A 22,065-nucleotide genomic window follows, 5' to 3' on the forward strand; every position below is an offset into this window, starting at 1 on the left:
GACTGCCGCCAGCCTCTCTCCAGCTGCACAACTTTCATGCTGCCCTATGGTTCCATCACCCCTGGTCAGTGCTTTCTTCCTCCCACCTTCAAGATTCATTCTTCAGGGCCTTGCTAAGAGTCAACCAGCTAGTCTGATTCACTACTATCTTACAGGTAATTCTATGAATTATTCAAGGCTCTGAGCAGCTCCTGCCTCTCCCACACCTTCTCTGATTGGCCAAGTGCTGACCTCTCCCTTCCCTGAATTCGCAGAAAACCCACGGCTGGTACCACCAGTTGGCTCTGATACATATTCTTTATGTTTTTTATCTTCTGAGTATGTGATTTGTCTTCCCAATCAGATTTTAAACTCCCCGAGGCAGGGACCTCGTCTTTTACTTCTTGTGTACTGTACTGCACAGCTAGTAAAACCAATTAATTAACTCAGTATGTATTTTATGTGTGCCTTCTCTACACCAGGCAGTGGTCTGGGTGCTGGGGATACGGCAGGGAGCAAAACAGACATGTCCGTGCCCTCACGGAACTTACATCCCTTGGGGTAAGGGTAAGGAATAGTAAATAAAATAAGTAAAATAGCTAGCCAGCCAGGTGGTGATAAAGGCCATGGAGAACAATTACACAGGGAGGGGTATACCGAGTGTGGCAGGAGGCAGTTTGCAATTTTTAATAAAAATGGGAAGGAGGGTCTTCATAGGAACAAGGCTGTTTGAGCCCAGATCTGAAGGAGATAAGGATCTGGAGGTAGAGGGTTCTGGGCAGAGGAAAGAGCCATGTCCGGTTCCCTGGGGGGCTTTAAGGAGCCTTGAGGGGGCTCCAGGGCTGGAGCAGAGGGGTGAGGGGAAGGGGATGGGGAGGAGACGCTATCAAAGAGATGAGGGGGATGGACCATGTGGATCTTTCAGGCCATGTGAGTTCTTTGGTTTTATTCTGAGATGGGTGGTTCTGGAGGGTTCTGAGTGGATTCTGGCCTGATTTGACTTATATTTTAAAGGGATCCTCCCCCTGCTGGGTGTGGTAGCTCTAATCCCAGCACTGTGGGAGGCCGAGGCAGGCAGATCAACCCGAGGTCAGGTGTTTGAGACACGGTGAAACCCTGTCTCTACTAAAAATACAAAAAAGAAAAGAAAAGAAAAAATTAGCTGGGCATGGTGGTGGGTGCCTGTAATCCCAGCTACTTGGGAAGCTGAGGCAGGAGAATTGCTTGAACCTGGGAGTCAGAGGTTGCAGTGAGCCAAGATCACACCACTGCACTCCAGCCTGGGTGATAAGAGTGAGATTCCATCTCAAAAAAATAAAAAAATTAAAGGGATCCCCCTGCTGCTGTGTGGGAAATAGGCTGTAGGGAGTGAAGGGGAAACCCAGGAGACTAATGAGGAGGTAGTTACTGAAATCCAGGTGAGAGCTGGTGGGAGCCTGGACAATGTGGTGGCGAAAGTGACAAGAAGAGGTCCAATTCTGTACCTGATTGTGCATTTTGAAGATGCAGCCCACAGGATTTCCTGACAGGTTTGGTGAGGTGTGAGTGGAAGAGAGGAGCCAAGGATAGGTCCAAGGTTTTTTGGACCAAGCAGTTGGAAGGATGGAGTTGCTGTTGACTGAGATGGGGAGGACCTCCAGAGGAGCATATTCTGGCAGGAGGCCAGGAGCTCAGCTTGCACAGGCTGAGTTTGAGATGCCTGTGGACACCCAGGTAGAGATGCCAAATAGGCAGTTAGATCTCTGAGGCTAGAGTTTGGGGGAGGTAAAGGTAGGAGTTCTCAATTGGTGGTGCTTTTAAGTTTATGAGTGGGGTCAAGATGCCCAAGGACTCGAGTGCAGATGCAGAAGGGAAAAGGGCCAAGGACTGAGCAGGTGCTGGAGGCTGGGAGAAGAAGGAGACAGAGGACCCTCTGCCCTCCCTGTCATTCTGCGGTCCTGCACAGCGCCTCCTCTGCCGCTGGGCTGCCTGGCTTCAAAGCCTGGCTCTGCAGATTGTTTATCCTTTCCATACTTTGCTTTCTCTGCCTGCAAAATGGAAATAACAAAGTAGAATTAGAAACTTAAGTAGCAATATATGAAAACATGAGGCAGTTCTCCAGTATTGAGGACACCACCTGGATGTCCTCCAGTTCAGTTCAATTCTGACACTATCTACCTGGAGTTAGTGTCAGATCCCACAGGTGGAAAGCTCAGTCCAAGACTAACGTCACTTCGGACACCAATCGCAAGTCTGGGCCTCTGGGGCTTCTGACCAACCAGCCATAAATCAGGGGTTCTCCATCTCCATCTTCCCTTCTCTTCATGTTTGATAATTTGCTAGAATGGCTCACAGAACTCAGAAGAACAGCCAGGTGGAAGAGATTAATAGGACAAGGTATGGAGCAGGAGGTGTAGAGCGTCCAGGCCCTCTCCAGGGTGCCCCCCTCCTAGTACCCCCATGTATTCACCATGTTCACCAGCCAAGCTCTCTCTGAACCTGGTCCTTATTTATTTATTTATTAAATGGAGTCTTGCACTGTTGCTCAGGCTGGAGTACAATGGCATGATCTCAGCTCACTGCATCCTCTACCTCCTGGATTCAAGCGATTCTCCTGCCTCACCCTCCTGAGTAGCTGGGTTTACAGGTGTGTGCCACTACACCTGGCTAATTTTTGTAATTTTTTTTTTTTTTTTTTTTTTTTTTTTTTTTTTTGAGACGGAGTTTCGCTCTTGTTACCCAGGCTGGAGTGCAATGGCGCGATCTCGGCTCACCGCAACCTCCGCCTCCTGGGTTCAGGCAATTCTCCTGCCTCAGCCTCCTGAGTAGCTGGGACTACAGGCACGCGCCACCATGCCCAGCTAATTTTTTGTAGTTTTAGTAGAGACGGGGTTTCACCATGTTGACCAGGATGGTCTTGATCTCTTGACCTTGTGATCCACCCGCCTCGGCCTCCCAAAGTGCTGGGATTACAGGCTTGAGCCACCGCGCCCGGCCAATTTTTTTTTTTTTTTTTTTAGTAGAGATGGGGGTTTCACCATGTTGGCCAGGTTGGTCTTGAACTCCTGACCTCAGGTGATTAGCCTGCCTCAGCCTCTCAAGGTGTTAGGATTACAGGTGAGAGCCACTGTACCTGGCCCCTTTTGGGTTTTTATGGAGGCTGCCTTACATAGGCATGATTGATTAAACCATTGGCCATTGGCGGCCAACCTAACCTTCAGCGGCTCTCTCCTCCCAGGAGGAGGTTGTGATGGGGGTGGGGCCAAAAATGGGAACCCTCTAATTAGATGGTTATTCCCCTGGCAGCCCCATACTCAGGGTCTTTCCAAAAGTCACCTCATTAACATAAAACCAGGTGTGGTTGAAAGAGGCTCGGCATGAACAGAATTCATGCCATTTCATCTTTATTGCTTCCTATCTATTTCAGGAACTGGATACAAAAATCTGAACATTGTAACTCTCCTTGCCCTTGTCACTTAGGAAGTTACACTTAAGGAATTCTGGTCAGGAGCCCGGATGAAGACCAAATGTATATTTCTATTATGTTGTAACACTTTGCATTGTGCAAAATGTTAGTTGTTTCAAATAAAACACTCAGGAGCTTGGTTCTCCAGGAACTCACAGTGTAGATACAGCAAGTATAGAAGTGGGGAGAGACACTGCTGCAGGAAAGGCCAGGACCAGGTGCCGGAACATGGAGGAGGGAGGCCCACAGTGGCTGGTCAAGGAAGGCTTTACAGAGTAGGAGAGCTGAGGGTAGAAGAATGGAGTTTTGCTAGGCCTGTGGCTTCATAGGGCCAGGGTGGAGCAGGTGTGAAACACTGCAGGCTGCCAGGACTGCCTCTGGAGAGATGAGCGCTTCAGGGACCTTGGGATCAACAGGAGGTTTAGTAGAGCTGGGGCAAAGAAATAGTGAGGCTAGCTATGGAGGAGGTGGAGGTCAGATCACAAAAGACCTTGTTAACCAACCCAGGGAGGGGAGGTACAGAAGGAGCATGGGCTTTGAAATCAGCTCTGTGCGTTTAGGCATGTTATTTAATATTCAGATTCAGTTTTTTCCTCAGTAAAATGGCACTAAAAACAAGCCTCTTGCTGGGAAGTTGGTGAGAATTCAGAGGCAACAGGCATGAGGGTGTTGAGACAGAGTTGGCCTTTGACATGGTGGGTGATCAGCATCACTTTATCCTGAAGGCTGGAGAGGCATTGACAAATTTTAAATGCAGGAAGCGTGGCTGGATGGGTAGATGGGTGGGTGGGTGGTGGATGGACGGGTGCATGGGTGGGTGGATGAATAGATGGATGATGGGTGGTTGGGTAGATGAATGGGTGAAGGGATGAGTGGATGGGTGGATAGATGGATGGGTAAATGAATGTCCTCAAGAGATGCAAGATTGCTGGGCGCAATGGCTCACACCTGTAATCCCAGCACTTTGGGAGGCCAAAGTGGGTGGATCACCTGAGGTCGAGAGTTTGAGACCAGCCTGACCAGCGTGGAGAAACCCTGTCTCAACTAAAAATGCAAAATCAGCTGGGCGTGGTGGTGCATGCCTGTAATCCCAGTTACTCGGGAGGCTGAGGCAGGAGAATCACTTGACCTGGGAGGTGGAGGTTGCGGTGAGCTGAGATTGCACCATTGCACGCCGGCCTGGGGAACAAGAGCAAAACTCCATCTCAAAAAAAAAAAAAAAAAAGAGAGAGAGAGAGAGAGACGCAGGATTAACCGCAGCATGGCTGTAAGAGGAAATTGTCCTAAGGTGAAGCAAAGAGGAGAATATAAAATGAGGCCTGACTGAGACTGGGAAGGTGTGAGACTCATTGTCCTTCCTTGGAGACCTAAAGACTCATGCCGCTAGTTTGGTGTCTCCTATGCTTCTCTCATCTATCTGTCTCTGGTCTCTCTCTGCTGCTGTTTCTCATCCTTTTTATCTTTCTGACTCTCTTTGTGTCTCTCCCTCCCACTCCTCTGTGCCGTTGTTTTTCTGCTCTTCTCCTGCCTGCTTCACGCACTGCCCTTCCCATCAGGGTAGCAGGGTCTCAGGACCGGGACAAGAGATGCACCTGCAGCATGTGACTGCCCCGACTAGTGGCAGAATCCCCCCAGGACAGCTGCAGCTCCAGTGAAGGGGTCGGGGTGGGCTGGGTGTGCTTCTGTGTTCTTCCTGGGGTTCTCCCCTCGCCACCCAAGAGACACCTTGACTTTCAACAGTGGTGCCAGGAAAGAATAACTTGGTGGTGGGGGCTTGTTAGTGATGGAGGAGTTATCTTAGGGACTCACTGGTGCCCTGGAATCCCCTGCTCCAGGGGAGGGATGCTGTGGGAGATGGGTCTCTTCTCTCCTGCTGACCAAGCTGCCTTGTCCCTCAGGCTGGTGGATGACCGCTGTGTGGTGGAGCCTGCGGCCGGGGACCTGGACAACCCCCCTAAGAAGTTTCGAGGTAAGATCTGCACTCCCTCTGCCCCTGCCCCTCCAAGGCTGCAGGGTCCTGGACCTGCGACTGAATTTATTCAACTGCATTCAGCCGCAGCAGCTGGATTAGATGTGGCTGCCCTGCAGACCTCACTCTGCCATCGGCAGAATCCCCCTTGGCTTGCACTGCTGCCATCTTGGCACAGACACACCATTCCCTTCATTTTCCGGGGCCACACCCCACTTTTCAGGGGCACACCCACTGCTGGCCAGGGGCCCATTCTCCCCTCAAAATCCCCATAGCCGCAGGGCTTTCTGTGTCTGTGTGACTGGATGTTTTCTGAGGGAACAGGGGTGGAGAAGAGAATTGTCTGAGGCTTTAGGAGGCCCTGGTGACAGCCCTTCCTTGTGCCTCAGTTCCTCATCTGCATCGTAAGCGATTCAGACCCCCGGTTTCCAGAACTCTTTTGACCCTGGTTGTGTCCTCAGCCCCATCCTGAGGGTGAGTCCTGCTCTGCAGGAAGCTCTAACAAAGCCCCTTGCTGGGAAGTTGGTGAGAGTTCACCTTGGCCAAGTGACTTTGTTCGTGGGGCCTTGTCCTGCGTGGTCAGTGCGCTCCTCAGCTGCCCATCAGGCTGAGGGCCTTTGTGGGGATTAAACAGTATCCTGGCTGTCATTGTGCTAAACCAGAGTGAGGTGCTGTTGCTGTGCTTACCTGTGAGGGCTGAGACCGACCGACAGTCCGACAGACAGGTCCTGGGCGTGGTGGGCAGGGTGGGGGCAGGCAGCAACACTCTGGGCCTGCTGTCACCAATTCTGCCCGTGTGGCTGCTCCTCTGGGGAGAGCTTAGCTGGGATTGTCCTTGATGGGGTGCTGGGAGGGGAGCAGGACTTGAGACTATCCAATGACATCATTGGCAGGCTGGCTGCTGGGGGCCTTGCCCATCCCTTGGAACCCACAAAGGGGCCTCCATGTGCAGTTCTGTTTCTGCTTCCATCACGGGGCTTTGAGCTGGGGCTTTGGCTGGTAGCGGTCTTAGGTGGGAACTGCCCTGGCCCTGGACTGTAAGCCTCCTCTGCCCTACACTGTTGGCCCTGCGCCGCTCCACCTCATCCCCTCCCCCTACACTGTTGCCCCTGCGCCTCTCCGCCTCATCTTTTCCCCCTACACCCCTGCGCCTCTCCACCTCATCCTCTCCCCCTACACCCCTGCACCTCTCCACCTCATCTTCTCCTCCACACCCCTGTGCCTCTCCACCTCATCCTCTCCCCCTACACCCCTGCACCTCTACACCTCATCTTCTCCCCCACACCCCTGTGCCTCTCCACCTCATCCTCTCCCCCTACACCACTGCGCCTCTCCACCTCATCCTCTCCCCCTACACCCCTGCGCTTCTCCACCTCATCCTCTCCCCCTACACCGTTGCCCCTGCGCCTCTCCACCTCATCCTCTACCCCTTGCGCCTCTCCATCCCCCTGCAGCCACACCAGCCTCCGCCTACCATTCCTCATAGTCACCAGCCACACTCCCGCCTCCACACCTTTGCTGTTCCTTCTGCCTGGAACATTCTTTCTCCAAATACCCACGCGGCCCTGACACTCAGCGGCTTCAGGTTTCACATCTTCAGTGAGGCCCCACCTTCCTTGCCTGCTTTCTTTTTCTCTGTAGCATGAGTCTGCCATGCTCAGTGTATTTTATTTATTTGTGTTTGCCCTTTATCTTCCCCATTAGAATGTCAGCTCCACCAGGGCAGGGATTTCTGTGTCGTTGTCATTGTTTGCTGTTTTACCTGCAGTGTCTGTCACACAGTGGGTGCCCCCAGCACATATGAGGCATCAGTGCATGCGTGGGGCCCCTCCCTGGCATCCTCTTGGCTCTACCCCTCACTCAGGCCTGGCTGCCCCATGTCCTGTGGCTGTGACCCACCCAGAATTTTCCCAGTGGGGCCCAGGCTCTGTGGGTTTCATGTGCTCACTTAGAGGCATGAGGTGAGGACAGCTCTGACCTCACCTGTCCCGGTTCCCTGAAGGATGGGTAGAGACAGGAGGCCTGTGCCTCTCCTGGAGTCGGAAATGGGAGGGTGTCGAGGCTGCAGATGGAGGGTGGACTGCCATCTAGTAGCAGGATTTAGTCTAGTTCCTGTAAGGAACTTGGAGAGAGAGAGAGAGGTGAGGGTCCCATGGGTGGGCTCTGCCAGGACTGGAAGGGGAAGGTTTGCATGTGTGTCGAGGTGTGTGTGTGCAGCCGTGTGGTGTGACAGGCTGGTGACAAGGCAGTATGTGTGACCAAGGAAGACTTGCTCTAGGCTCCTAGTGGACAGAGTTTGGGGCCAATTTTTGACAGCAACAAAGCCATTTAGCAAAACAAATGCTCCTTTGACTTCCTGCCCTCCGCCCTCATCACTCCTTCCGCTTCTCTCCTCCCCCAGGTCCCCCATCTCTTCCTCTGTGTCTTCCCAAAGCCTGTGAGTAGGGCCCACCCCAGAACACCTGGGCCACCCTGTGGTCCCATAGCCTTGCTGGGTCCATCCAGCAAAGTGACTTGGAAAAGAAAGATTCAGACTCCATCTCCTTCCCCCTCCTCTCTGCCCCAGCTTCTGCTTCCTTGGTGTCTTGATGAGGTGGGCAGAGGCCCCTCTGGACTCCCTATGGCCCTGTTAGGACCTGAGCGGAGCCTACCTTCTGGGACAGAGCCAGGTCTCCATGCACCCTGTAGCTGGCGGGTACAAATTAGGCCATTAGAATGTGGGACAAGAGACACGGACTATACACCCTCTTCAAGTTTGACACTGGAGTCCAGAGAGGACAAAGATGGGGCTTGGCCTCAAGTGAGAGTCCTGGCTTTCACTGTTTCCATGTCTCCTGCAAACACCCAGGCCTGAGGGGGTGGGACCTAGCAAGGGGGTAGGGTTATGGCAGGCATTTTAGAAGTTGGCTGGTGGTCATCAGAAGTGCCCTTGTCCTGAAGACTCCCAAAAGTTCTGCCCTCGACCATCCTGGGGTGAGCCTGGCCATTGCTGGGACTTTTAGCGGCCTGCCCAGCTCCCTGCTAGCTCCTCCTTTACTTGCTGACTCTGGAGGCTGGGCTCGCAAAGCCCCCGCCACCCCCACCTCGGGAAGGAACCCCTGCATGGCTCCTTGCTTGTAGCTTCAGCTCCAGCCACTTTCGAAGCCACCCTAAGCTGCTGGTGCCCTTGTGCATGTGGCACCCACAGCAGGCCAGCCCTCGAACTCTGCCTGGCTGTAAGGTTTCTGGCTGTGGCTGCCATGAGTCCCGAGCTGCTGACTGGGCTGAGCCTGGGGCACGTTCCTTCCCCTAGCCCTTTCTCCTTCTCTTCCCCTTCCTGTTGGGGCAGGACTTGGGTAGCCTTTGTCTCCAAGTCCATCTCAGGGAAGCTCAGAACTTGCACCCCCAGCCCCAGTGCCCACAAGACAAATGTGTGGGGGCAGGTGCCAAGGAGGGGAATGATGAGGTGGGTGCCTTCCATTTGTGTGAGTGGACACCCCCTTCCCCAGCCTACACCTCCTCTCTACCTGTCCGTGCTCCAAGCCTTGTTTATTGTTATTGCGATTAAGACATATTTCAAGTGTACACAATAGTAAAGAGAAAAATAGGGCCGGCATGGTGGCTCACACCTATAAACCCAGCACTTTGGGCGGCCAAGGTAGGCGGATCACAAGGTCGAGTTCAAGACCGGCCTAGCCAATATGATGAAACTCCATCTCTACTAAGAATATAAAAATTAGTCAGGCATGGTGGCACGTGCCTATAATCCCAGCTACTTGAAAGGCTGAGGCAGGAGAATTGCTTGAACCTGGGAGGCAGAGGTTGTGGTGAGCCAAGATTGTACCACTGCACTCCAGCCTGGGCAACAAGAGAGAAACTCCATCTTAAATAAATAAATAAATTCTGTACTGTTTTTGAGATTTATCTGAGTTGATACACATGGTTCTAGTTCATGTGTTTAATTGCAATGTTGCATTCCATTGGGTGATAAATTGAATCCCTTCATTGGCGCTCCTGTAGATGGACTTTCAGCTCATTTCCAGCATTTGGCAATTGCCTGCGATGCTGCAGCGAACCTTCCTGGGCTCGTGTGCTCGGGTTCCTCCATATGTTCTGAGCGGGGGGATTACTAGGTGGGAGGGATGTGCCTCTGTGGCATGAGAAGTGATCCTGTGGTGACTGTGGGGCAGCTCCCCTCGCTCTGCCCACATCCTTGCCACACTTGGTTTTGTCCCACCTAAATTTCTTCCAGCCTGCTGGGTGTGAAATGGCATCTTACTGTGGTTTTGATTTGCATTTCACTACTAGTGAAGTTGAGCATCTTTTCATAAGTTTTTTGGTCACTGAAAATGTGCTCTTATTCCTTTTTTTCTTTTTTCTAAAAGTAAGACAAATACATGGTCTAGAATCAAGAGGAAAGCCTGGTCCCCGCTCTACCCTCCTCAACCCAACCTCCTTTCCCCTTCTCCAGGGCAACTATATAAGAAAATCTAAGTAGATAATTTATTCATTCAGTTAAAAAATCAAGCTGGGCACGGTGGCTCACACCTGTAATCCCAGCACTTACTTTGGGAGGCCAAGGTGAGTGGATCACGAGGTCAGGTCTTCAAGACCAGCCTGGCCAAGACGGTGAAACCCCATCTCTATTAAAAATAAAAAATTAGCTGGGCGCGGTGGCTCAAGCCTGTAATCCCAGCACTTTGGGAGGCCGAGGTGGGTGGATCACGAGGTCAAGAGATCGAGACCATCCTGGTCAACATGGTGAAACCCCGTCTCTACTAAAACTACAAAAAATTAGCTGGGCATGGTGGCACGTGCCTGTAATCCCAGCTACTCAGGAGGCTGAGGCAGGAGAATTGCCTAAACCCAGGAGGCGGAGGTTGCGGTGAGCCGAGATCGGGCCATTGCACTCCAGCCTGGGTAACAAGAGCGAAACTCTGTCTCAAAAAAAAAAAAATAAATAAAAATAAAAATAAAAAAATAAAAAATTAGCTGGGCATGGTGGCACATGCCTGTGATCCCAGCTACTTCGGGAGGCTAAGGTAAAGAATTACTTAAACCCAGGAGGCGGAGGTTGCAGTGAGCCAAGCTCAAACCACTGCACTCCAGCCTAGGCGACAGTGTCTCTTCCAGTGTTCCATTCTGCAAACACTAACATATATCCAGATTTTCCCTTCTCTTACAGAAAGATAGCATTTTATATATACTATTCTGTTTTTTGCTGGTTTTGCTTTATAAATCTTTCTGTGGACAGATTGTACTGGAGATCTTTCTCTATTAATATATAGAAGCTCAAACTTCATTCTCTCTTTCATTAAGTCTCTTTCACTTTAGTCGGGCGTGGTAGCTCATGCCTGTAATCCCAGCAGTTAGAGAGGCCGAGGTAGGTGGATCACTTGAGCCTAGGAGTTTGAGACCAGTCTGGGCAACGTGGTGAAACCTTGTCTCTACAAAAATACAAAAATTAGCTGGATATGGTGGCACACACCTGTAGTCCCAGCCACACAGGAAGCTGAGGGGAGAGGATCGCATGAGCCTGGGAGGTCAAGGCTGCAGTGAGCCGTGACTGCACCACTGCACTCCAACCTGGGCGACATAGTGAGATCCTGTTTCAAAAAAAAAGAAAGATGGAAAATAAAGTATATGTATTTTAGTTCCATATCCTAGACAACCATGAGAAAATAGTCTCCTACAAATTACATAGTAATTTGTCTTAAACTTTAAAAAAAAAGTTACTTGTTTAAGACAAGATCTCTCTGTTGCCCAGGTCAGAGTGCAGTGACACCGTGGCTCACTGCAGCCCTGACCTCCCAGACTCAAGCAATCTTGCCTCACCTTCCAGAACAGCTGGAACTACAGGTGCGTGCCACCACGCTTGGCTAATTTATTTAGTTTTTGTAGAGGCAGGGCTTCCCTATGTTGCCTAAGCTGGAAAATAAGCAAATTCCTGGACTCAAGCAGTTTGCCCACCTCAACCTCCCAAAGTATGGGGATTATAGGTGTGAACCACTGTGCCTGGCAAAAGTCACTTATTTTTTTAAATTAAAAATTTTATTTTTTATTTTTTATTTTTTTTCTTTAGAAAGATGAGGTTTCTCTATGATGGCCAGGCTGGTCTTGAACTCCTGACCTCAGGTGATCCATCCACCCCAGCCTCCCAAAGTGCTAGGATTACAGGTGTGAGCTACTGTGTACAGCCAAGTCACTTATTTTTAATTGCGGTAAGATACATATAACAAGGAGTTTACCATCCTTCTTTTTTTTTTTAAAGACAGGGTCTCACTGTATCACCCAGGCTGGAGTGCAGTAGCATCTTGGCTCACTGTAAACTTCCTCTCCCGTACTCAAGTGATTCTTCTGCCTCAGCCTCCTGAGTAGCTGGGATTACAGGAACCTAACACCATGCCTGGCTAATTTTTGGATTTTTTTTTTTTTTTTAAAATAGAGTCTTGCTCTGTTGCCCAGGCTGGAGTGCAGTGGTGCAATGTTGGCTCACTGCAACCTCCACCTCCTGGGTTCAAGAGATTCTTCTGCCTCAGCCTCCTGAGTAGCTGAGATTACAGATCCCCACCACTACGCCTGGCTAATTTTTGTATTTTTAGTAGACATGGGGTTTCACTGTCTTGGCCAGGCTGGTCTTTAAGTCCTGACCTCGTGATCTGCCTGCCTTGGCCTCCAAAGTGCTGGGATTATAGGTCTGAGTCACTGCGCCTGGCCTAATTTTTGGATTTTTAGTAGAGATGGGGTTTCACCCTGTTGGCCAGGCTGGTCTCAAACTTCTGACCTCAGGCAATCCGCCCACCTTGGCCTCCCAAAATGCTGAGATTACTTACAGGTGTGAGCCACCGCGCCCGGCCGAGTTTACCATCTTAATCATCGTTAAGTGTACGGTTGAGCAGCATTCCGTACATTTTCATTGTTGTGCAACCATTACCACCATCCATCCACAGAACTTTTTTCATCTTGCAGAACTGAAACTTGATACCAAACAATAACTCCCCATTTCCTCCTCCCCCAGGCCCTGCAACTACCATTCTACTTCCTGTTTCTATGAATTTGATTACTCTAGGTACCTCATATAAGTAGAATCATGCAGTGTTTTGTTCTACAGGTTGAGTCTAAACACTGAAGACAATTGGAAGCAGATGCAGGGATAATTTCATGCAGAGCTCGTCCATTACTGGGATGTATAACTTGCTCTGTGCTCTGTCCTTGCCTTGGGTCCTCTACACGGGTGCTTGGTTGAGCAGCAGAACCATCTGGTGTAGAAGGGGAGTAGGGGAGAGATGCTTTTAAAAGTGCATATTCCTAGGCCTCACCCTAGATTTGCCAAGATCTGTGGGACCTGGGAGTTTATATATATATATATATATATTTTTTTTTTTTTTTTTTTTGAGACGGAGTCTCATTCTGTCACCCAGGCTGGAGTGCAGTGGATGATCTCCGCTCACTGCAACCTCCGTCTCTCTAGTTCAAGCGATTCTCTTGCCTCAGCCTCCTGAGTAGCTGGGACCACAGGCACGTGCCACCACGCCCAGCTAATTTTTGTATTTTCAGTAGAGACAGGGTTTCACCATGTTGGTCAGGATGGTCTTGATCTCTTGACCTCATGATCCGCCCACCTTGGCCTCCCAAAGTGCTGGTATTACAGGCTTGAGCCACCATGCCCAGCCCGAGTTTGTATATATCTTAAAGCTATTCCCCTTGCCCTGGAATGATGGAATGCAGTGGCAGTGGGCGTTTGGAGTGGTAGACACCTTAGCTTTGGGTGAATGTTGACTGACCTTATTTAATAAATGAATACCCTCTTGTCTGCAGTCTCACCAGCACTGTGCCCCCTCATCCACAGATACACACCCGGGACACACAATCCTTACTTTAGGAAACCTCCCTGGTCCCTCTGCCTTTTCTCATGCCTTTGATGCTGCAGCTCCTGTGTGAGCCCAGTCTCCTGGCTACCTGCCCACTCTGCCCTTTAGCCCTGTGGTTTAGTGACAAGGAAGGTTCAGGCCCTGTCAGCGTTCTGGCAGGGCTGCTTCTGGGCAAGGAGCAAGCGTGGAATGTGCATGGTGACGGGCCTCGAGTCTACTCATTTGTTTATTCGTTCACTCGGCATCTTCTGGCATGTGAGAGAAAAAATGGAATCTCACAAGTTCCAGGTATTAAGTTTCCAAGAAAGATATAGAGGACTCGGGAGCAGGGAGGGCTCATTTCTGACTTCGTTCCTCTCCTGGGGATGCTTCAGGGCAGTGCATGTCATGCAGACACAGGCTCTGACCTGCTAGTGGGCTGTGAAGTCACTTGAATGGGCTCAGCCATCACTGACAGAAATGGATAGGATAGACTTGGAATGCATCCACCCTATAAGGGCTGTTATGGTTTCATTAATTCTTTCTTCAGCTCTGGCTATTCTCTGGTTAAATATGTCCATTGAGTTTAAAAATTTTGGTTACTGCAACTTTTTTTATTTCTAGAAGTTCTGCTTGTTTCTTTTTTTCAATCTGCTGTGTCATTTTTTATTGTTTTCTGTTCTCTGCTGGGATCTTCAAGCTTTTTTTATTGATTGAAGCAGAGAAGACATATCTGTTTTATGGGTGATGTCTGCATCTGAAGTCTCTGCGCATGTCTGTTTTTAACGTCTGTTTTGTGGGCTTGTTCTCCCTCGTGGTGTCTGGTTCCCAAGGATTCCTGCCTCTCTTTGAGCATATACTGGTCATTGCAATTATAAAGTCTGGTTTGAGTCTAGGTTGAAGGCATCTTCCTCCAGGAAGGCCCTGCTGCTCCTACTGCCAGACTCCTAAGGGAGTTTCACCAGTTCAAGCCCACTCGAAGCCCAGCTCAAGTTTGGGGTTACTTGAACCATCTGGGGGATTCTAGCTGATATCTTTAGCTTCTGATAGGAGCTGTTCTGCTGTGGGTTCAGCACTTGACTGAGGCTGAAGCCCTTTAGGGTCCCGGTCTCCTGTTGACCCCTCACCTTCTGGGGGCCTGGGCTGGGATCTCTGACCCTTCCACCTGAAGAAGCTGTCAAAATAAGAGTCTATGCTTCCTGGAATCAGGAAGTCACCTCAGGGCAAAAGTAGCTGGTTGTTTCTAGATCTCTTGTTTCCCTATCGATCTTCTCTTCTGGCTGGTTAATTCTTCACCCTCTTATCAATTCTTTAAGAAGTCTTAGCACAACATATATTTCTTTCTTTCTTTTCTTTTCTTTTCTTTTTTTTTTTTTTTGAGATGGAATCTCACTCTGTCACCCAGGCTGGAGTGCAGTGGCTCAATTTTAGCTCACTGCAACCTCCGCCTCCCAGGTTCAAGCAATTCTCCTGCCTCAGCCTCCTGAGTAGCTGGGATTACAGGCGCCCGCCACCACACCAGGCGAATATTTGTATGTTTAGTAGAGATGGGGTTTCACCATGTTGGCCAGGCTGATCTCGAACTCCTGATCTCATGTTCTGCTCGCCTTGGCCCTCCAAAGTGCTGGGATTACAGGCGTGAGCCACTGCGCCTGGCCGCACACCACACATTTAAAAATCCCGTTGTTTTAGTTGCTTTCTGTTTGGGTTGGTCCTGAGTGGATGGTCATCATGGTTCTCAGCACTGTTGGACCTGGAGCCTCATACCATGACCAGGAGCGGGAAGTCCCCATGCTGTTTCAAGCAGTGGTGATCTAAGTTGTATTTCTTAAATGAGTCAAGGTTGGAAAAGCTTGAGACCCCTGCTCTAGGGTGACCTAGGGCTGTACCTGTCCCTTTCTGCCTTTTCTCTTGTCTGGACTAGGGGTTGAAGGGGCTGGTGGGCCATGTAGATACTGGGTAGCTGATAATCCCCAGGACCTGTGGGCTCAGATGCAGGACTTCGTACCTCTCAGCCCCTCTGGTCTCAGCTCAGCACCTCCCCCGCCGGCCCCTCTTTCCTGTATCAGCTCCCTGCCCCTGCCAGGAGGGACCTCTGTCCTGTTCCCAGATGCGCCATATCCTCTCCCACCTCCTGCCCTTTCCTCCAGTTGTGTGCCTCATAACCTTTTCCTCCCTCCAAGGCTAAATCAAACCCCACTTTCTCATACAGGAGGAAGTCGTTTCTGGGTTGATGTATTCATCCGGCAGATGCTTGCTAAGCCCCAGGTTAGGGCTGGGGAACAGTGATGAGCTCAACCAGGCCCTGCCCACCTGCCCACCCATGAGTCTGGTGAGGGTAGCAAAAAACACAGTGGAATTCATAAATAATATACTTTATCCATATCCATATTTATATAATGCAAAATGGTGGCAGTCTAGAGCCAGGGTCTGAGTGAGCCTGGAGCCAGCAGGAGGGAATGAACTAGTTTAATGTCCTAAGTGTGACAAAAGAGAGAAAAGAAAGGAAAATAACTTAAAAAAATATTTTAGCTGGGCGCAGTGGCTCATGCCTGTAATCCCAGCACTTTGGGAGGCTGAGGCGGGTGGATCACGAGGTCAAGAGATCGAGACCATCCTGGTCAACATGGTGAAACCCCGTCTCTACTAAAAATACAGAAAATTAACTGGGCATGGTGGTGCATGCCTGTAATCCCAGCTACTCGGGAGGCTGAGGCAGGAGAATTGCCTGAACCTGGGAGGCGGAGGTTGCGGTGAGCCGAGATCGCACCATTGCACTCCAGCCTGGGTAACAAGAGCGAAACTCCGTCTCAAAAAAAAAAAAAAAAAAAATATTTTGTCCAGGTTGAATGTCTCATACCTGTAATCTCAGCACTTTGGGAGGCCGAGGCAGGTGGATCATGAGGTCAAGAGATCAAGACCATCCTGGCCACCCATGGTGAAACCCCGTCTCTACTAAAAATACAAAAATTAGCGGGGTGTGGTGGCACCTGCCTGTAATCCCAGCTACTTGGGAGGCTGAGGCAGGAGAATCGCTTGAACCCAGGAAGTGGAGGTTGCAGTTAGCTAAGATCAAACCACTGCGCTTCAGCCTGGTGACAGAGCAAGACTCTATCTCCAAAAAAAAAAAAAAATAATATTTTTTTATACAGGGAGTCTCTCTCTGTCACCAGGCCGGAGTGCAGTGGCACGAGCAGGGCTTACTGCAGCCTGACTTCCCGGGCTCAAGCAATTCTTCTGCCTCGGTCACCCAAGAAGCTGGGACTACAGGCATATACCACTATGCCAAGCTAATTTTTTCGAATTTTAGTTGAGACAAGGTCTCACTATATTGCCAAGGCTGGTCTTGAACTCCTGGCTCAAACGATCCTCCTGCCTCAACCTCTTGAGCAACTGGGATTACAGGTACACAACACCATGCCTGGCCAAATTTTAATTATTTTATTTTATTTTTTTAGAGATGGGGTTTCACCGTGCTGGCCAGGCTGGCCTTGAACTCCTGACCTCAAGTGATCCACCCGCCTGACCTCCCAAAGTACTGGGGTTACAGGCGTGAGCCACCACGCCCAGCTAATTTTTTATTTTTTTTAAAATTATTTTTAGTTTTTCCATCACTTGCTGCCTGTTGATAATTTTTTTTTTTTTTTTTTGAGACAGTCTTACTCTGTCACCAGGTGCCAGGCTGGAGTGCAATGGCTCAATCTCGGCTCACTGCAACCTCCGCCTCCAGGGTTCAAGCAATTCTCCTGCCTCAGCCTCCCGAGTAGCTAGAACTACAGGCACGTACCACCACGCCCAGCTAATTTTTTGTAGTTTTTAGTAGTAGAGACGGGGTTTCTCCATGTTGGCCTGGATGATCTCGATCTTTTGATGTCGTGATTTGCCCGCCTTGGCTTCCCAAAGTGCTGGGATTACAGGCGTGAGCCACCGCGCCCGGCTGATAATTTTTTATTAAAAAAATTTTTTTTGTACGGATAAGAATTCACCATGTTGCCTAGGCCAGTCTTGAACTCCTGGCCTCAAGTGATCCTCCCTCCTTGGCTTCCCATAGTATTGGAGTTACAGTTGTGAGCCACTGGGCCCAGACCACTTGCCTTTTAAATCATGAATGTGGCAGCCACACATGCAATCATTTGATGTGGCCATGAGTGATGTATTTTCTGAAATAGCAGAAAACTCCTGGGAAAATTTGAACAACACAAAGGACAGCTTTCCCTTGGTTTATATTGGAGCCGCATTCCTGGAAAATTCAGTGTTTGCTAAAATGCATGCAAAAAAATATTTGTTCCTCTGTGTATAACTCTAGGCCCAGAACACTACTCACAGATGTCCACCTGTGCGTGTGGGCAGGACATTTGCAATCAGGCATCACCCAGGACAATCTTCATGGTGCAGGCGTCCCGCATCCCTGTTCTGCTCACTTAGTGCCACTGTGACAATCGGCGGTACAACCCAAATCACTCCCTGCCCACTGAATTTCTGGAACATTCCCTGGTGTGGCCCCATTTCCCACCACTCTGTTGGGAACCTCCTGCCTCTAACAAGGCAGTGAGATTCACAAAATGAAATTGGGAACCCCTGGGAGTGCCAACCCAGCCGGAAGAAGCAGGAGACCCCAGCTGCCTTCTGAGGGCTGAGCCGAGCCCATAAAGACACACTCTCAGCCCAGCGCGGTAGCTCATGCCTGTAATCCCAGCAGTTTTGGAGGCCAAGGTGGACAGATCATTTGAGGCCAAGAGTTTGAGACCAGCCTGGAAAATATGGTGAAACCACGTATCTACTAAAAATACAAAAATTAGCCAGGCTTGGTGGTGCATGCTTGTAATCCCAGCTACTCAGGAGGCTGAGGCAGGAGAATTGCTTGAGCCTGGGAGCTGGAGGTTGCAGTGAGCTGAGATCGCACCACTGCACTCCAGTCTGGGCTACATAGTGAGACTGTGTCTTTTAAAAAAAAAAAAAAAAAAAAAAGACACTCTCCAACAAACTGGGTGCCCTTTCAGAAGTGAAGTCCACTGATGCTGGCAGTGCTGAGTGGGGCTAGTTGGGGTGGCCCTTGGTGGCTCCATCTGCTTATGGAATTGCCATTTTTTCCCTTCCTTTCCAGGAAATTCTGTCTTCCTTGATCTTTGTTTCACTCGGTTTCTACTCCTGATGGTCCTGTGGCGCCATTGCCTCCTTATAAGCTGGGTGGAATATCCAGGTTTTCTTTCGTCCCTGCGACTGGATGGCCAGCTTTGACCAGAAAAAAAGACAGAGCTTTCTTAGAGGGAACAGGAAAGGACCTGAAAAAGGGGTTTTGTTTCTGGGACCCTCCATTGGGACCCTCCATTGGCCCCCTCCAGTCTCCCAGCCTAGCAGTCTCCCTTCTGTTCCACACTGCCGGAGCATTGTGTGATCAGGGGCTCACACAGCTGCAGCATGAGAGGGCTCTCAGGGCCACTGAGTCCTGCTCCTTGTCCGGGTCATGGATCCCTCCTGTGATGGGGATGGGGAGCTCACTATTTCCCAGCCCAGCCCAGGCTTCTGTCACGCAGGCCCCGTCACCCACACCAGCCCCTCACCAGCACCCAGAATCCTCCCGCCCCTCCCCACAGGCTTTCAAATAGGCTTTTCCAACTCATGCCTCCTTTTGATGAGCAGAAAAATCGGACACCCTTCCTGCAGCTTAGGCTTATGGGAATGACAGTTGTTTTATCTACTTGCTGAAGTAAAAATTGTACTAGAGAACATGTTTCTGGACTTTGGATTTGCATTGTCTTAGGTCAGATTCCTAGAAGCAAAGCCTAAGATGGGTGAATTATTGAGGAAGTCCTCAGGAGAACACAGTGAGGGAGCCTCTTCCTCTCTGTGTAGGGCAGGGGAAGAAGCTGAACAAGGATGTGGTTTCAGGGGAAGATGCGCCTCAGCCTGACCCCACGGGGATCTTGGGACTGTGAGCTGCCCCTTGGACAGTCCCCTCCAGAGGCTGGGCTGTTCCACACCCGTGTCAGTCACTGGATAGGGGCTGCCCCTGGGGAGAGGGGTATGTAATTTCCCAGGCTTCTGTGTGCAAGGTGGTTTCTATCCACCAAGGCAATTAGCTAAAGAAGGATGCAGATGTGGGCTGTTAGCTGCCAATACTCACGAAAGCTAGGCACAGACAGGGCATAAGGGGGAGGCTCTAGCAGCCTCTGGTAAATCTCCCGGGAAAAGAGGGTGCATGCCCACCCCACCAAGTGTGGTGCACTGCTCTCAAACTTGGCTCTGAGCCTCCCCATTCTACTGAGCATAATCCAGGATGCTCCAAATTCTACGAGGTTCTTCCAACCACTTCCTCTTTACCTGCAGTGGGGAAGGCGGGTGGGGAAGGGTTGGGAGAGCAGAGCTGCAGGCTGGGGTTTTTTCCAGGGAGGGCCCTGAGCCCCAGATGAACCATTCCCCTCACCCACCTCCTGCCCTGCCACAGACTGCCTCTTCAAGGTGTGTCCCATGAACCGCTACTCTGCCCAGAAGCAGTACTGGAAGGCCAAGCAGACCAAGCAGGACAAGGAGAAGATCGCTGACGTGGTGTTGCTGCAGAAGCTGCAGGTATGTGTGTGCAGGCGTGCATCTGTGCGCATGCGCCAGGAGCCTGGGTGCACATGCCGGGCCGCTGCTTGCCGGAGCCAGTAGGGGCTCTGTGGCCGAGCTGAACGGTTTCTAAAACTCAGCTGGGCGTGGCAGTTCACACCTGTAATCCCAGCATTTTGGGAGGCCGAGGGAGGAAGATTGCTTGAGGTCAGGAGTTCGAAAGCAGCCTGGGCAACATAGCAAGACCCTATCTCTACAAAAAATTAATAAAAAATTAAAATTCCAATATGCAAGAGATTGGTGTGAGTTGCTGTGAAGGAGGGGATGTGTGTGTGGGGTTAGGGTCCCTTCCCAGTGACCCACCAGTCCGTATAACTCTGTTGTATCCATGAGAAGAAAGTGCCCCCTCCTCCAGGCTGGCACAGCCCCATGCCAGAGTGCATGACTCAGAGACTGGAATGTTGACACCTAGAGCAGTGAACAACCTGTGCAGCTGTCCATGGAGTTCCCAGTGGCTCCTAGAGACAGTGGCTCCAAGGAACCCAGTTTGGGAGCCCTGGATCTAGTCTTACCCTCTCCCCTTGTTTCATAGAGTTGGAGCCTGGGGCCCTTAGATGGGACTGGCCTGACCAGTCATGCTGTGAGTCTGTCTGCAGTAGAGCCTAGATGGCCCCAGGTCTCTAACTCTCCCTGGCTTCCTCAGACATGTGGATCGTACTGTGGTGCTGGGATGTGGTCGCTCATGGGCCCCTTGTGGGCAGTGGCTCAGTTCCTATCCTGGGCAGATGTCGGGGTCCCAACCTCAGGCCCCAAACCACAAAGAGAGTGGGAGGCTTTGACTGTGGTCAGGAACTTTGCAGCCAGAGCCCTGGGCCCTGTTGTCCCACCCCTTGTCATACAAACCTTGCTTCCTTCTGTCCCCTTCCCCTGAGCCCCATGCCCGGAGGAGGTGGGTCTAGAATAGGGGCATTGGGCTGTGCCCTATAGCTGTGGACTGGGCTGGAGGGAGGGAGCTGCAGGTGGGCTGCCTGAGCTCTGGTATTACTACCCCAGCTCTCTTCCTAGGGGGCGGGGGCTCCTACAGGCTTCCTTCCTGCTGGGATTCTGGCCTGGGGGGAGGGCATTCACATGTGCAGAACTACATAATCAGAACTGCAAGCGGTCACACAGCCACATGCTGTTGCTTTGTGGAAAGTCACATGGTCCATAGCAAGACTCTCCAGCTGCCACCCTCCCCCTGGTCTCAGTAAAGGACTGAGGAGGAAAAGGCAGAGACCACTGCCCTCAGAGAGTGCCAGTGTGATGGAAAGGGCAGGGCTCCTGCCGTCCAGGAACTCCTAACCTGGTGGAGGAGACAGGGCACCTATAGTTAGGCAACTTCCAGTCTAACGGAATAGAAGAGTCTAAAAAGCTGTCTATTGGGATGCAGCCCAAATCCTCAAGGCCACCAGCACTGGATCCATCAAGTGGGATGTGACCAGTCAGGGTGGGCCGCCTGGAGACAGTCGGCTGAGTGCACACAGTTTTGGGAGGGAAGGTCGCAGAGGAGTGGGGGTGGTGGAGGGAACCAGGAAATGGCACCAAGCAGCCCCTGCCAGGGTTTGGACTGGGACAGGGGTCCTGTGTCTGGGGCACTGGGAGTCTGGTGAGATGGGGGTGGGTGGTGAGGCACAGCTATACGTTCCTGGGGGTGTAAGGGGATTGTGGGGGTGCTCAGGGTCCTGCTGGCATGCCCTCTCCAGGGGAGGTGGCCGGGGAGGGGGTAGCGATTTGGCTCCTTGGGCTGTGCGTGATGTGAGACCTCAGGCTGCCATCCGCATGTGGAGGGCAGCACTCTGGGTGCAGCACCAGGAGCTGGGGCAGGAGTCCCTGGGGTCCTGGAGTCCAAGGTGACTGTGTGCATGTGTGTGTGTGCATGGGTGCGTGTGTGTGTGTGCATGGGTGCGTGTGTGTGTGTGCATGGGTGCGTGTGTGTGTGTGTGTGCATGGGTGCGTGTGTGTGTGTGTGCATGGGTGCGTGTGTGTGTGTGCATGGGTGCGTGTGTGTGTGTGCATGGGTGCATGTGTGTGTGTGCATGGGTGCGTGTGTGTGTGTGGGCCTGGAGTATGTCTCCCTCTAGGAGCAGCTTCTGAGCCCGCCCTTCACTTCCGTGTGTCTGCCCAGCATGCCGCCCAGATGGAGCAGAAGCAAAATGACACAGAGAACAAGAAGGTGCACGGGGATGTGGTGAAGTACGGCAGCGTGATCCAGGTGAGGCTGCCCTGCCCTCTCCCTAAGAGGCTGCACTAGTGCT

The 22,065-nt window shown here is 51.1% G+C and overlaps 1 protein-coding gene across 3 annotated transcripts in view; it reads left to right on the forward strand.

Moving 5' to 3' along the window:
* ITPR3 (inositol 1,4,5-trisphosphate receptor type 3) overlaps window positions 1–22,065 on the forward strand; it is a 75,761-nt gene that overhangs the window by 13,908 nt on the left and 39,788 nt on the right. For all 3 annotated transcript variants that reach the window (XM_032253423.1, XM_032253421.1, XM_032253422.1), the window contains 3 exons: window positions 5,323–5,393; window positions 19,668–19,789; window positions 21,936–22,022. In XM_032253423.1, the coding sequence (XP_032109314.1) occupies window positions 5,323–5,393; window positions 19,668–19,789; window positions 21,936–22,022 (280 nt within the window). The remainder of the gene's footprint in view (window positions 1–5,322; window positions 5,394–19,667; window positions 19,790–21,935; window positions 22,023–22,065) is intronic.

This window comes from Sapajus apella, unplaced genomic scaffold, assembly GCF_009761245.1.
Source record: "Sapajus apella isolate SASKATOON/1434 unplaced genomic scaffold, GSC_monkey_1.0 scaffold83, whole genome shotgun sequence".
Classification (NCBI taxonomy): Eukaryota; Metazoa; Chordata; class Mammalia; order Primates; family Cebidae; genus Sapajus; species Sapajus apella.